This window comes from Rhinichthys klamathensis, unplaced genomic scaffold, assembly GCF_029890125.1.
Source record: "Rhinichthys klamathensis goyatoka isolate OS25496 unplaced genomic scaffold, OSU_Roscu_1.1 h1tg000006l_1, whole genome shotgun sequence".
Classification (NCBI taxonomy): Eukaryota; Metazoa; Chordata; class Actinopteri; order Cypriniformes; family Leuciscidae; genus Rhinichthys; species Rhinichthys klamathensis.
In genome coordinates this window covers 2,161,276-2,178,157 of record NW_026606559.1, presented here as the reverse complement: position 1 = coordinate 2,178,157, position 16,882 = coordinate 2,161,276, and the positions used below count along the sequence as shown (strand labels likewise).

Here is a 16,882-nt window from a genome sequence, read left to right as displayed (position 1 = left end):
AACCGAGACGTTATCAACCCATTGTTTTATTACATTTATTTTCTAGGAATTTTTTTTTTTTTTTGGCTTCTAGAATAGGTAATCGGGCATAACTCGGCCTGAAACTCCACAAAAGAAACTCCAAGTTAACATTTAATGACATTTTTGTACTGTTTATTGCATGGAACGTCTTAAATGCTTCCTTCTGTGTTAAAATTAGTCAAAGAGAGCGATAATTGTACTTTTGTGAATATTATCATAAAATCACAAAACCACAAAGGACATTTCAACCAGTCACTTTCACTTTCAACCTGATCATTATAAGTATGCATGCATGGATTTTTTTTCTATTATCTATGTTCAAATTTTTAATTAAACGTCACCATTTGCTGCTATGTGGAGCAAAAAGTGGAGGAGAGGAAGAAAAGTGTAAAAGACATCATCTGTTAATGAGGTGATACCTAATCACAATCCTCATGTGATCAAGATTATCATTCACAGTGAATGAAATTTACGCTTCTAATTTTGCCAACAAAAATAAGTGTGCTTTGATGATGCTCTGGAAATTACAGTATTATGAAATACTTATTAATTAATTTGTTTGTTTGACCTTTTTTCACTTTTTATCATTTAGTCTGAAAAAGTTACACTGCAAAGCTTTCAAAAAATCCAATTTTAACATCCTAGGCCCAAAGGTAGTAACCTTCATAGATATTTGGAAACCCCCGCCCAATATTTAAATGCATGTCAACAAATACAAGTTTTTCAATGACTGGTTGTTAAAGCATTATCCCCAATTCTATATTGTTGTTACAGTCACCTACCAATCTGTTTGAACCATGTCATGTATGATCAGTGTTGGGTAAAGTTTCCTTTTAAAAGTAATGCATTACAATATTGTGTTTGTCCCTAAAGAAGTAACTAATTGCGTTAGTTACTTTTGCAAATAAAGTAATGTGTTACATGTAATTGGTAAATGTAAAGGCCCTTTCACACAAGGGGCCAGATTTACTAACTGGCGTTAAAAAACTTCTGTCAGGATTTACTAAAGACACGCAGTGAAAAATGAGTGCTGAAAAGGAGTGGGCAGTTAGTTTTTGCAGCTGACCTTATTGCAAATGCAAACAATACGTGGAGAGACATTGAGGATCTTCAACACTCCAGCCCCAGAGTCACAAACAACCAAACATTAAGGTTTCAAAGACGGGCATGTCTGCCTTTTATTTCTATGGGCAGGGGTTCAAAAGTAACCCAGAAAATATTAAATAAAACATTACGAATAAACCAAAAAAAAAAAAACATTACCTCGGGAGGAGGACCCAAACAAAAGAAAACCAAAATATTAAACAGGAGAAAAGATATAGGTATCTTCCACCCTATGTTATCCACAAGTTTTAACTTATCATTAATGTCATTACCTCAACTGAATGTTATGACGCACACATTGTAACCCAACAACAAAGAGCGCAACGAGTGCTAACTCGTCTGGGACTGGAGAGCGGAACGACCTCAACGCCGCGTTTGTCTCTCTCCTTCCTCCACGCTATCTCAGCTGCTTTATAAGGAAGTCCTCAAGACACCAGTGCTCAGGTCGATGAATGAGCACAGGTGGTAGTAATTCACCTATCAAGAAAGCAAAGAGAGGAAGACAAAGAAAGAGAAAGAAATATACACTCCAACAACACTCCTTGTATAAACAACAATAACAATTTGAATACGTCATTGGACGTAAGATATATTTAAAAGTTTTTTCCTTGAAAAAAAATTCCTTACGCCCTAAAATAGCTTGAATGTAACTCTACACCCTTGCCTCATTTAGTATATGCTGTTCTATGAATATGCTAATTTGCCCCGCCTCCACTTACTCACACCAGGGGTGCTTCTCAATATCCCTCCTCGTCTCCTCGCTCCTCCGTCCTCCATCCTATGACCCGGAAACCAATCGAGCTCAGCCATCTTGAAGGACATCTCAATTCTCTAATTGCACCGCGAGGAGGCGAGGATCGAGGAGTGAGGAGGCTTCCAGAGGAGCTATGAGCGAGGATACACAGGTGTACCCTTTGCAGAAGAGTTTTATCGACTAAACGTGACGCACGTATCAATTCTCCTCCCCCTTCACATCTGTCACAATCATTTGAATTTATACTTTACTTTTGTAGTTTACATAAACCACACAACTCACATATTTCAACAAGGTATGAATTTCTTAAATAAACAAACTTTAACAACATAAGGGCAGATCCTTTGAGTACTACTGATGACGCAGTGAAGTGACGCTCGAGTGATCAAGTATTCCAATGTATAAAAAAGCTTTCATTCAATTCCTCCGTCCTCATTTTTTGTCCCTTGCAGCCTTCCCTCGCGTCCTACAGGGGGTGGAGCTGAGACGCGAGGAAAGGAAGCGAGGAAAGGAAACGAGGATGCACAAATAAGAAATGAGAAGCACCCCAGGGGCACGTTCAAGATCACAACGGTGCGCAACGTTTTGCTACGGTTTCCGGGTTGAACGTCATGTTTCCTGGAAACGGCGTGCACCGGTGTGCAACGGGGTTTGAGATGCGTTTTCTCTTGTTTGGTGTGTGTGTCAGAACTGTAGTCCAATCAGCAGCAACATGTATATAAAGCACACGGTATTAAAGAGAACTCGCACAATGGAAGTAATTTACAAATGTGTTCGATACGCAACAACTGAGGATATTAGAAGACATGTTTGTCGTAGGCATTATTGTAAAAATATAGGATATCAACATAATGATGTAGTTGTTTATATGTTTAGCTTCATTGCAAGTGTGTGACATTTGGTATAGAAATAACCAATGCATGTAAAGTGCTTTTCCTAAAAATGAGAAAGAAAATACAGGGTATTAATAAAACAGAATGAACAACAAATAAAGTCAGTAGGCTATGTGAGGCTAAATAGATGTGTTTTAGTCTTTATTAGGTAAGATGTGCTTCCATTTCAGTTTCCACAAATCCCTTCACTCGATTGGGATGTTCTCTTGCGTTCTGGGCGGCAAGTGCAGTAGCAGCTAACTGTAACATCGGGCATATTTTGTAGTAGGCTATTAAACATATTTATACTGACTTCATCAGGCTCCGAAAATTCTTCACAAAGAACACAAAAAGCCTTCTCAGCTGCCGTAGTTGCAACTCTTGCGTCATCACAACAGTGCGTTCAACGGATCACCGTTTCTGTTTAAAAAACGTTCTGCAACGTTTTGTAGGCGCTGAACGCAGCCCAGCTCAGCGATCCACTCGTTGACGATCACACGTTGACCTGATTGGTTACAAGGTAGTTAGTGACGTCAGAAACACCAGCGATCAACCGTGTTTTTGAGACTGTCTTTGGTTCACTGCAGTTTGAAAGAGAAAATACTCGACAATGGTGTTGACTTGTGAATTTGAACATGGTTTGTCTTAAAGCATATTAAAAAAAAAAACACATAGACATATAAACAACTTTAAAAGCTGGATTTTCACCACAGGGAATATCTTGCAGAGTGTGATACACCAAGATTTCCCAATCGGTTAAGATTTAAAAACTCCTGTAGTCTGAGCCCGGCTTAAGAGTTTAAGAAAAACACTTCTTCCCGCTTGATTACAAGCCATGCCAAATCAAGAGTGAAAATATCACTTGATGGCAGATGAGGCAGAATGTGAGTGCATGTGTAATTGCATGTGCTCATGAATGTGCTTGATGGATTTGTGAATATAATCTGCGTGTGTGAAAACTGTGTGTGCTGTAAAAATGTGGGTCTATGGATGTCCATGAATAATACATTATAGGTCTTAGAAGAAAAGTCAATAGCTGTAACATGGCCAAAAGCTAATAGCTTTGTATTGATTTAGTGAAATTGCTGACTGGGACCCTTGAACACTTGTTCCTCTCAATTCATTTAGCACCTCTGATGACACTGATGTGAAACCTCACACCCTTAAGCACAGAACAGTGTGAAGGACACACTCACTGTCACCACAAGACCTTCTGTGTGCCGCTCTGAAATCTAGATCAGTGGTTCTTAATTGGGGCCACAGATCTGGCCTGATAGGATCATAAATGAGATAATGCATAAAATACAATGCAGCCAACCATAAAATCATACTTAAGTAGCAAATTAAAAAGACTTAGCATCTTTTGTTGTGAGGAGGAAAACACTTCACATACATTTTGTTGTTGTTGTTGATTACCATATTATTTGTTCCAAGCGTTTACATTTACCTTCGTACAGTTGAAATTCCATGGGTGAAACGTGGTCATCTTAATGGGAATCCACATGATTTGGAATTTTGTGCGAGAGATACGAGATAAACATTTTCTGCATATGGATTTCACATCAGAATCAAGGGGATTTTTTGGGTGCAATTTGTCACAGCAGCATGATTTGGAAGCAAACTCTAACTAAGAGACGCTTCATGCATCGCTACACTATTGACATAGATAATGGCCAGCTACTGTTAATGCATTTATTTAAAAAAATCCTTTTTATAATTTAGTATTCCATTATTTCCCCTCAATTTTTTTTTTTTTAAATTCCCTTTCCCTGACTTTTCCAGGCAAGGAAATCCTAATAAAAAATAAAATTAATTAATTAATAAAAAAAAAAAAAAAAAACATTAGAGAACCATTGATATAGATAAAGATGCATATATGTTCTCCTCTTTAAGATATTTTTCAATTTCACAGTTTCTATTCAACACAGGATATGACGCGGGAGCTGGATACTTAAATATATAATATAATATATATTAAGTTGCAAAATTCAAATATTTTTGTTACTTATTTGTTTTGTAAGTGGTTAAAAGTCTGAAAACAATGGGGTCCAAATCTGCAAGAAAAAAAAGAAAAAAAAAAGGTGATATTAATAGTACAATAGTACACCTGCATTGCTTCACGGTCAAACAAACATTTGTGACATGGACCATGTGAACTCCTTTGTACAAAACGTTAGATTTCCTTGCCTCTTTTGAAGGATGCAAGATGCTTTTTAATCAAATTGTTATTCTGAATATGCTAAATATAATGTTACATTTCATTTTGATGGTCACTTTTGAAACTATAAGTAACTTTGCAAGTACACTCTCATTAGTGTATTAGTAGACTTTTATGGTGGAGTTTGGTGTTAGGATTTGGGTTAGAATCAGTTGACATGTAGTTGCAAAGTTACTTATAGTTAGATAAACTATAAGGAACTAAAGTGGACTATTGAAAAAAAGTGTTACCAATATAATTTGATATTACAATATTTTAGTTAATTTTGTTTCATTAAAAATGCTAAACAGAAGTATCTTCTTTTACCAATAGAGTCATGTGCTATGTATAAAATCTCTGTATATAAACCCAACATCACTCAAACCAATGGCAAAAATAGTTGTCTTGGTTTCTGAGCAAAAGGTTACATGATTCAGAATTTGAGGAGCTGTGACATGGAAATGTCTTCGGCAGAAATGCTCTTTGGCATTCACCAAGGTTCAGTGGCAGTACTGGGCTTGAACATTACGCAAGCGAGCCCTAAGGTTATCATAGTGCCGGCTGTGTAAAGAAAGAGTGCATAGATTTGAGGATGATGTGCAGGAGGAACACAATGTGTGTTGACGACTGTCTGCTTCTGATACTGTCAACTGACAGCTGCTGTCACAGACACTGAGCTGATGTTAAAATCGTATTATTCTGAGTATTATTCTCAGCATGTAGACAAGTGACATAAGCATCTTTTCCCATCTATTTTTAAGGTTACCTATAAATAATTTTCAACATAATCGACAAAGACTTCTCTAACAATCATGGTTCTGTTATGTTTGGACTATATTTGTGGTTTCCCGCTTGAGTTTGTCACGATGGTTACTGATTTGATTTCCTCATTCTGTTCAGCTGTTCATTATTAAATAGCTTAGATGATCTGTGTTTAATAGTTCCTGTGTTTTCAGTTCTCATTTGTCCGGTCTCATCTATGTTATGATTGTGTTTGCTTGCCTGCCTTTGTTTGGATTTACCTGTGGATACTATTAAAGACTGTCTTGGATCTTTATCTTCTTCGTCAAAATCCAAGACATTCTTTAACAGTATCCACAGGTAAATCAAAACAAAGCAAGCAAACATAACCATTAAAAAGACAAGATTATATATATATATATATATATATATATATATATATATATATATATATATATATATATATATATATATATATATATATATATAATCGTCATTTACTCATGTCATTGCAAACCTTTATAGATTTTATGTATTCATTTTATATATTTTTATATAATTTTTTGACCATGAAATACAAGAAGTTAAGCAAAATGCTCCATTAACAATTGACTGTGATTTACTCTTTCAAGTTCCTAAATAAATCAAAATAAAGTTTTCTGCTGTATTCCAATACTTATGACACAAGTTTTGTGATTAACAGGCCAAAGTTTAAATTGTTATTGATAATCTTCCCTTCCACCCTAGTCTCAAATCCCTTTTGAACTTGCATCATTATGGAGCCCCCTAAAAAATAAAAAAATAAAAAAATAGGCCTATATCGTGGCCATGAATTAACAATTTGTTCATGAGTTAACATTGTAATAATCATGAGTTAACATTGTAATAATTTGTTCCCTTGTTTTAGTTTAATCAAATCGAGGGAACAAATTAATAAATCATGGGAGTGAATTATTAACAAGACAAGCTCCATGAAATTAAAAGAGTAAAAAATTATGATAAAATTACAATAAGCCACATCACAATTTCTGTTTTATTTCAACTAATCGTGCAGCCCAAACATGAATTTCAATGCATGCAATAAGAATATAATAATATAGAATATAATAAACCAATTAGCATCTTTGAATAAATTATGCTTTGTCTCAGAACTACCTTTAATTACATTTATTGGAAATCACAGGTTCTGTTCATTACATTAACAATGGATATGTACCACTTTTTTTTCTTTCTTTTTTTTTTCTAAGTCCAAACACTGTCTTTATTTTGTTTAAAAATGTTATGCATCTCTTTTTTTTAAGTCCATGAGAGGAAAAAAAAGCTTATTTAAAAGCAGAATTATTACCCAGCTTTTGAAATCATATCAATTTTCAGCGGATAAACAGAGTTGTTCTGTGATCAGACCTGGTTCACTTTACAATGTGAAATATAGCAGTGATATGTCAGTATGGCCTGTGGAGTTTGAGGGGGAAGGAAGGTGTTCAAACTGGGAATGAGCTGGTAAAACACACTTTCTGCACCACAGGGTCACATCTCACCTTAACTCCTCACCCACAGTGTGGTATCATGACACAGACACCAAAGAGGAGTAATGTTGTTAAATCTTGTGAGAAAAGATAAACCATTACCACTGGATTCTCTTAATACTCTCTGCCCTCAAAGTAGTTGCTTGCCTTGTTAAAGGAAGAATGAGTCTGAAAACTGTTCATACTACTCTCTGTTAGAAAATACTGTGTTAACTTTCTTATTTGAATATTTGTGAGGTTAATAACACTGATTAAACAAGTATGAGTTGTGGGCATCTGTGGTTACATGAAAATATTTACATCTATGGAACCTTTCCTGCACAAAAGGTTCTTTATTAGTGGAAAAAAGGTTAGTCAGAATACTAAAGTGTTGTGCATTAGGACAGGGGTAGGAGGGGGAGGGGAAGGGGGAGTGTGGGGGGGGGGGGTATTGGTTAACTGTTACCTGAAAGGTTCTTTGGGGAACCAAAATTGGCTATATGGCATTGCTGAAAATAAATAAATTGGAACCTTAATGTCACGAGTATGTTGGGTTGTTTCTGTTCTGTTCCTCTTTGCCTGTGTTCCCGATCCTTGTTTGTTTCTATGGTTACTGATTATGTAAGGCACCTGTCTCCAGTTCTGTTAATTAGCCTCCTTGTGTATTTTCTTGTGTATTGTGTTGAGTTTTCCCTAGTACGTTTTCTAGTGTTACCCATATGTTATTGCGTGTAGTGCTTTGTTTTACCTAGTGTTCATTAAAAGTCAGTTTGATCATCTTCTTGTGTCTTTCTTGGATTAGGCAGTTCACTGTAACACTTTATTTTTAAGTTACAAATAGTTTAAAAAGTGAAGATTAAAAAGCCTATATTCATGTCTATTGACATAGTATAAGAGAGAATAACCGTGTCTATTTGGTCACACTTTAGTTTGGGGAACACATATTCACTATTAACTATGATTTTTGCTTCAAAAAACTCCTATTTTACTGCTTATTAATAGTCAGTAAGGTAGTTGTTGTAGTGGTTAAGTTAGATTTAGGGATGTAGAATATGGTCATGCAAAATAAGGCATTAATATGTGCTTTATAAGTACTAATAAACAGCCAATATGCTTGTAATATGCATGTTAATAAGCAACTTAATAGTGAGAATTGGCCCCAAACTTAAGTGTTACCGTCTACTTTTCATATAACAGAGATTACAGAGCATTTTATTTATTTTAACATGTGATTCATTTGTTGCTTTTTAGGTGAATGACAGACTGGACCGGTCTTGCTGTGGTTTCAGACCTGACCCATCAGAACTGTGTGTAGAAAACCTGCTGCATATCAAATGTGAAAACCCAAAGGACTTAAATCTGGTGCACATCCTGGTAAATGAAATATTGGTGATATTTGTCAGATCAATTATAACATATCAATACAAAGCAGCACACAGCATCCTCACATTATCTCATATTATCTCACGACCAATTCGTACGAATTCGTACGAGTGATTAAAAGGTGGCTAATTCGTATGAATTTGTACGACCTCACTCGTACGAATTCGTACGATTTGTCTAAACCCACGTGATGGGTAGGTTTAGGGGTGGGGTCAGGAGTAGGTCATTCGTACGAATTCATACGAATTTGGTAACTCGTAAAATATGTACGAATTAGCAAAATTCGTACGAATTTGTACGATTGAGGTCGTATGAATTCGTACGAATTAGCCACCTCGTAAAATTCGTACGAATTGCAGTGAGATTGGGTTGCAACTCCAGTTGTGGAGAAAAGGGTCCCATATTTTATAGAAGTGAAATTGTTTATTTATAAGAAACAGTTCTTCAAGGGTACAAGATCAGTGCACTTCTAATTCATTGTATTATTATATTAGAGGATAAAGCATATATATTCATATTATATATATTTGGAGGATAAGGGATATATTTTTACATTTTTTAAATACATTTTTTTACCTTGTTCAAGTGCCCTTAAACTAGTCAGGAGTTCATTTGACTTTGAAGAGAGTAAACATGCATAAATGATGATACTATGACTTCAGTGAAACTTGAAGCAGTTCCTTTTTTATTCATCTAGTTTTATTGACCGGTCTCACGACAAGGTTACATCACTGGCAAGCATTCGTTTTTCTACCAGGAGAGAGTAGTAAAAAAAATCTTTCATTCTGCTTTCCAATATCAAAAGTAATAACTTTCCAACAGCTCTTGAGATCTATGTGAAGTTTGAGCTCCCACTCAAACTGTGAGTTAGAAACCCAGCTATATTAAGTGAGGCAGATAAAATGAGTCAAGGCAATCCGTTTCCATGGGAGCCTTCAGATTGGTTCTGTAGTAATTATCTGATAGTGTTCGGAGAGCTGGAGAAATGCAGCTCCAAAAGTCATCTGTTTTAATATTGCTTGCTCACAAAAAAATTCCACAATTTTAGAAATATCTCCCTGTCACTTGGAAAAACCTACAGAGCTCACAGCAACTAGTATAATTCATACAAGCTGTCTTTTTTTGTTAACCCTAACCCTGAAATTAAATGTGCATGCGAAGTGAAAAACTTTTTGGCAGACAGGATGTTTCAGTGATACTTTAGTCTTGACTTCTGCATATATATTTGTACACACTGAATATACTTTTGGCACAATTGTGAGATTAGAAATGCAATTAAACAGAATCAAAAGAAAGAAAAGAGGTCTAGCATTTGGTGTCAGTTGTCACTTGGTTTGATATTTTGTGTCTAATGCAATGCAATTCTAACATTTTTAAGTGTGACTTAAATGGTAAGATCAATAACAATAAAAAAGACAATTCTGTCATCAATTACCCTCTGCAAAACACAAATGATAGATATCAAAACCTAAGAGATTTCTGTCCCTCCATCGAAAGTCCACACAACCAAAACTTTGACACTTCAAAATGTTTCAAAAAGACATTGTAAACACAATATGAATCCTAGTGGTTAATCCAGGTCCTCAAAAGTGACATTATGGCTTTATATGATAATATAATTTAGTCTTTAAAATAAAAATTGATTAAGGTTCAATAAAGCGGAAGATCAAATATGCTTGCTTAACCCACAATAATCAATGAGGTTTGTTCTTGTGTGTCACACAAGCGCGTTTGAGCTTCTGCAAGAAACAATAAAAGGTCGGTTCTCACATGCCAAGCAAATACAGTTGAGCTTCTGTTTACCACATTTGGTGTGCTCTATATGTACGTGTGTTAATTAATGTTTATGCGAATAAAAGCCTAAATTAAATCTGTTGAAGTTATACGTGATCAAGTCTCTTTTGAAGAGTTGGATTAAACTGCTCAATTTTTACAAATCTATGGGCATTCAAGAAATCAGAAATTGCTTATACTTCATTAAAAATATCAAAAATAAACAAAAGTGAGTAATTGACAGAATTTTCATTTTTAAAACAATTTGGGGTCTCTGCAAATGATATACTAGTAAATAACGATGAATCGGTTCAGTTATGGTCTATGTAAACCTCTATTTATAGGTTCGGAACACAGAACCATCCAGACTGGTTTTTATTGACAATGCAGGAAGACCTCACCAACCACAAGACAATCTCAACTTCAGACTTGTTGAAGGTATTGATGAGTAAGTATTAATATTTGTGAATATTTATTCTACCCGTACTATTTACAGCAGGGGTCTCCAACCCTGATTCTGGAAAGATACCTTCCTGGAGACTTCAGTTACAACTAGCATGTGAGCGGAGCTGTAATATTTCCTCCGGAGCGGAAAGCTCTTTGTGAAATGCTGGTTCGAGAATACGTAAAGTAAGCAATAGGTCTAAGGTTATGGAGTTCAAATGTTGTTTTAATGAAGTTGCGAACCTTATACATAGCCGAAATGCACGGTAAACATCAAAGTAAAGAATAAAGAAGAAGAAATTTAAAGTTGTGGAGAAATGGTGAACGTGATTTCACCAAGTACAACATGTTCCTGGATCAACTTCATTGTTGATCCTGGAATAACATTCCAATCAACCAATCAGATTTGAGGGACAAGTTTACAGTTTATCTCAAGTTTAGAGTTACAACAAGGGTTATATGCGTCTACATCAGTGTTATTCACCTATCATTTTCCTCTGAACTTAGGGGCAAGTTAGGGTAGGGATAGGTTTGGGGGTAGGGATAGGGTTAGCACTATTTCCGGACAGGAATGTTGTTCCAGGATCAACAAAATATGTTGATCCAGGAACATGTCTCAATCGACAAAATCACTGTGACCGTTGAGGGAGCAAATATTCATTTTGTGATATACTCACAGCGAAGTTCTTTTTTGTTTTTTGCTTATGGATAAAAATAAATTTGAAATACATTCGCAGCGCTATACTGTTAATATGTAAATAATGTGCTGCAAGCTTTCCTCTATAAATAACTAAATAAACACAGCAAAAATAACAGTGGCAAGGAAACAGCAGTTAAGAAATCATCTGATCACAGTGATGTGGATATGATTGCACAAGCTCTGCAATTCGGCACTTTCCAATTAAGTCACGTCACATTTATTTATAGTCTACTACTTTATCAAATACTGCTTTAAAGCCACAAATATCATAACTGTTATCTATGGGCCTACTGTTATTGAGACATTTATTCAAGAAATTAATTACAAACAGAATGACGTATTGTACAGAGAAATATAATGTCGGAGCGGGATTTGAGCGACTTTATTTTACCGTGAGTGTGAGCGGTGAGTGGAAGATCGCTTGGGCCATTATTGATTGAGCGGAGCGTACTAGCATATCAGAAAATTGAGCTGAGCATCACACCGCTTTGCTTCACTCACATTCTCTGGTTCCAACCCTTTTCCAAACACGCCTGTCAGCAATTTTCAAGTAACCCTAGTAAGTAACGTGTTTTATCAGATTTTGTTGAGTGGTGTGGAACTGCCTTTCTAAACATTAATGTAAACAAAACTAAAGAAGTGTACATCAACTTTGGCAGGTCACCTGTGTCTCTTCCTCCTGCTCTTATCAATAGCCAGGCTGTGAATCAGGTAGAGAACTACAAAAACCTGGGGACAGTCATTGACAATAAGTTGCGTTTTGAGTCGCAGGTAGATGCTGTCTGCAAGAAGGCTCATCAACGTATGTACTTTTATCGGAAACTTAGAAAATTTAACCTGGATACTACTTTTATGAAAATGTTTTATTCCTGTTTTATTGAATCAATTTTTACTTTCTCATTTATCTGTTGGCACGGTTCTCTCTTGGAGAAGCAAAAGAACCGTCTTAATGATGTTGTCAAAGTGTGTAGTAAGGTTGCTGGAATTGCCTTAAATGACCTAAGCGAGGTGTACAGGGTCAGATGTTTGAGGAAGGCTAAGGCTATTATTGCTGACCCATCTCATCCGTTGTACCAAGAGTTTTTACTGCTTCCTCCGGGCGCCGTTATAAAGTTCCACGGGGTAACACCAACAGGTTTGAGAAGTCCATGATCCCCAGAGCGATTAGTCTTTTAAATGAATGAGTGTATGAGTATATTTAATGTAGGCCTATTGTTTTAGAATGTGTTCTTTGTTTTGTGTCGATGGTATGTTGTATGTGACTGCTGGCTGTAAACTAACTTGCCCCATGGGGGATAATAAAGCTTAACCAACTAACTAACTAACCCTGAACACTTTGATTAGCTGCTGCAGGTGTGTTTAATTGGGGTCGGAGCTAAACTCTGCAGGATAGTAGCTCTCCAGGGTTGCACCAGTCATTCATAAGTTCTTACTTAAATTAGAGTTAAAGTCAACACTGGAGGCTTAGGGGCTGTTTACACGACACCGTTTTCATCTAAAAATGTTATAACGGTATGTGTTTTGGCCGTTCGTTTACACGACAACAGCGTTTTGGGTGCCTGAAAACTCAAACTTTTGAAAACGGGTTTCGAAGTGTCCAAGTCTCTATGTAAACAACAAAAACGAGAATCTCTAAAGACGATGACACCATGCACATCCGTATTACGTGTTCAGTCTATAGTGTTTCATCGCCATCTAATGCCATTGCAGAATACAGCATTTTAGTCGTTTTCGCGGTGTTGGGGGAATGGGGATAGTTTTGACAATGGTGTCTGTCTGTACGCAGAAAACTCAAAGAAAAAAGTTCTCAGTTTTTAGCATATTTTTGTCATGTAAAAGTATCCTTAGAAACTACAAGATAATTTGTAACTAACTCTGTACTATATATGGTTGCACCATTTGTTCTGAAGGCAGAATGTAGCTAGTAGGTCATAAACTCTCCATAAAGTAATCTGTAGTCGCATAATGCAATGCTTAGTCAAGTCAAGTCAAGTCAAGTCACCTTCATTTATATAGCGCTTTTAACAATACAGGTTGTTTCAAAGCAGCTTTACAGTGATAATAGGAAATGAAAGTAACTTTTTGTTTGTTTTGGCTTTACAGCAGCTCTAGAATGAAGTTATTGTCCAGCTAAAGTTAGTTTTGATTGATTCACTTCCGTTGCAAAGATCATTAGTTTTTAGTTAGTTGTTATTAGTTAGAGTTTACCCTCAATAATCCAATAGTTGGCTGCAAATATTTGAGTAGAAGTTGATTCAAAAATGCCCTGAATTTCAGTTTATCCTTGATTCTAACTTATTTTGCATCATACAACTAACAATAAAAATATGTTTCCTTTGAAATAGAAACGACTTAATTATTAATAACATTATATCCAACCCGATCTCACGAGCAATTTGTCCGAATTTGACGAGTGATTAAGATTAAGACAAGAATAAAACTGGTTAAAATGTGTTAACTATTACTAGTTTGAACCATGACTTCTTCATTGTGACCTTGAGCAACACACTGTTGACCCTGAGGAACTATCCCTGTAAAATGCATTGCAAGTACATTTGGATAAAAAAGCCAAGTAGAAAAGTAATGTTTACTGATTCAAATTTTAGAATAAGGATATTGTTATAATTATTGTTAGAAAAAAATAAGAATGCCCCTCTACTGATCAACATGTACAAAACTCTCAGTGTAAAGGCCCGTTCACACCAAGGACGATAGCTATAACGAGAACGATAAAGATATGGTTCTAAAAAAAATCAGAATAGCAGAATTTACACCACAACTAACGATACCGGCACAGAGAAACAATATCGTTAGAATCACTTTCAAAACTCTTTTTTTCAGCTGATGATTGATGAAAACATTGATAGCCAATCAGAATCCATCCTGCTTTAAAGACTTTGAGCATTTAAAGCAGCAGACGACATAACTGCACAGTTAGAAAAAACAGAATTATATTGTGTGTTGGTGTGGCCACTAGTTACCTTTATAGCTATCATTCTTGGTGTGAATGGGCCTTAACTGTGTATTTGTTGATTGCCAGGTTTCCAGAACACGCTGTTTCAGTGCTGCAGTCAGGATGTCTGGAGAGGATGCTTCTGCGCTCCCTATCTGTGGATCAGGAATTCTGGATGAGCAGAGGAAAGGTGTCCGGACTCAAATCTCTCATCCGGCACATAGAACAGAGAGCCAAGGCCCTTCTCCAGCACATACAAGAGAAGAAACTGAGACTATAACTCTCCAATGAAGAGATTCTCACATTTTGTAAATAATCAATTCCTGAATTCTCAGAGGACACAAAGATTTATGGAAATTGTTTGCTTTGATTTCAAATCAATTCGCCCAGATTCATTTATGTGCATGTCTCGAAGTGTGTTTGTTTGATGTGCTGTTTACAAAGTCATGCAAACTATGGAAGACAGCTTAAATGAGAGGAGGCAGTGCATTTGCATGGATTTTTGAGTGATTTCCCTAATCAGTGTTGACAGTCCTTGAACTTTGATTAACTGATGCTCTCAGTATGAGAGAAGAGATTCCAGATGGTCATTTGCAAAGCAGGACTCATGCAGAGGCCCATCACTGTGAAGAGACTTACACTATGTCCTAAGCAGACACGATGCAATAAGATTTCAACAGCAAGCTATTTATCTTTCCATGCTGCATGTGAAAGTGCTGCCCGGTGGCACACGGTTACAGCCAAGTAGAAGATATTTTTTAATAAAGTATTTAATATACAGTTATGAGGAGTGGGACTTTGGATTAATGAGATTTCATAGTGGAAGGGGTTAGTCAGTCTAATGATGCTGAGAAAAAAATAAAAAAATTAAAAATGGTGTAGAAGTAAATTTCTGAAACAGTTACAAAGAAATTGCAAGGAACATAATGAATTAAATGCAAAAATCTTTGGCTTATTTACAACAACAAAAAAATAAAAAAATGTAGAAGCCAAACAATTGACAAAATCTTTTGCTCATATTGGACAAAACCAGAATTTACATGGAAGAAATGGAGCTTTGGTTTAGGACGTCTTGCAAGGCTTTCTGTGGTGCATTCAGAAAGGGTAACTGCATCTGTAAATGAAAAATGAAGCTAAGCTTAAAAAAAAACAATGGGATTATGTTGTACAAGCTAAATCTTTAATGAAGGGTGATATACAGTCTAGAATAGGTGCTGAGAACTATGAAACTGTGGTGTGGAGTGAAACTGAGCCCTATCCAGGTATCTCCTGCTGGCTCCTACAGGGCACTCAGTGCCTAAAGGCACAGTTGTGAACAAAACTGCTGAGTCTAAATTTTTGCTGTCCTATGCAGAGTTATCATACATAATTCTCATCATACAACCGACCTTGCTCTCCGAGTGACGAAGGTGACCGCACGCTCCCTGGGTTTGGTGATGTCCACAGCCGTGGTCCAGGAGAGACACCTCTGGCTGAACCTTGCTGATATGAAGGATGCCGAGCGGTCCCGGCTGCTCGACACCCCCATATCACAAGACGGCCTTTTCGGCGGTGCAGTCGAGGATTTTGCCCAACAGTTCTCGACTGCTCAGAAACAGACTGAGGCTATTAAGCATATTCTGCCCCGACGGCCAGCTGCTGCCTCCACCCAGCCGACCGGGCAGAATACTCAGTCTGTTCGCCGCCGAGGGCGCCCTCCTACGGCTCCCGCCCCTCCCGCCCGGCCCAAGCAGCAGCCTTCACCTGGGCCAGGTCGCGGAGGAAGCCGTAAGAAGGCGCCCCAGCCCTCTCCAGCCCCGCCCCCCGCCCCCCGCTAAACGCCGGGCCAAGCGGCGCTCCTGAGACGGGCTGCTCAGGGATGATGTGCACTTCTCAGGAGATGGTGGCAGGACCACTCCTTCCCCCGGTGGAGGGCCGGGGGAGAATCTTTTGTTCTCCACTCCCCGCTGCTCACCCTCGGGGGGGCAGCACCCTAATGTGGTTAAAGAAAGAAGTGACACATTCATCCCTGAGCACACAGAGTTCTCGGACGACACGGTGCGCCGCCCCCGGGCCGTGCACCCCTCGTCCTCCTCTGTCCCAGAGCCGGATGACAGTGCGCGCCGTCCCCGGACCGTGCCGCTCTCATCCTCCTCTGTCGCCAGACCCCTGGCAGAGCAGACCCCCGTGGAACGTTCGTCCTTCCCTGGTCTCCTCTGTCAGGACGCGGTCTATGGCTGTACCCCCACACCGGGCCGCTATGCCGTCCACGTCTGGGTCAGCCATACCGCCTCGCTGCCCCACTGACGGGAAGTCTGTGGTTCGCATGACCCCGCTGGTACAGTCCTTGGGAGCCTGGCTAGAGCTTCCCAACCTGTCCCGCTGGGTCGCACGAACGATCAGGCTCGGCTACGCGATTCAGTTTGCGCGGTCTCCTCTCCGCTTCAGGGGAGTCC

The 16,882-nt window shown here is 37.8% G+C and overlaps 1 protein-coding gene across 1 annotated transcript in view; it reads left to right on the top strand.

The window, feature by feature from the left end:
• Positions 1–14,727, top strand: part of gask1a (golgi associated kinase 1A) — a 45,967-nt gene extending 31,240 nt beyond the window's left edge. The window contains exons 3-5 of the mRNA XM_056258687.1: positions 8,446–8,568; positions 10,695–10,798; positions 14,535–14,727. Of these exons, the coding sequence (XP_056114662.1) occupies positions 8,446–8,568; positions 10,695–10,798; positions 14,535–14,727 (420 nt within the window). The remainder of the gene's footprint in view (positions 1–8,445; positions 8,569–10,694; positions 10,799–14,534) is intronic.
• Positions 14,728–16,882: the final 2,155 nt, after the last annotated feature.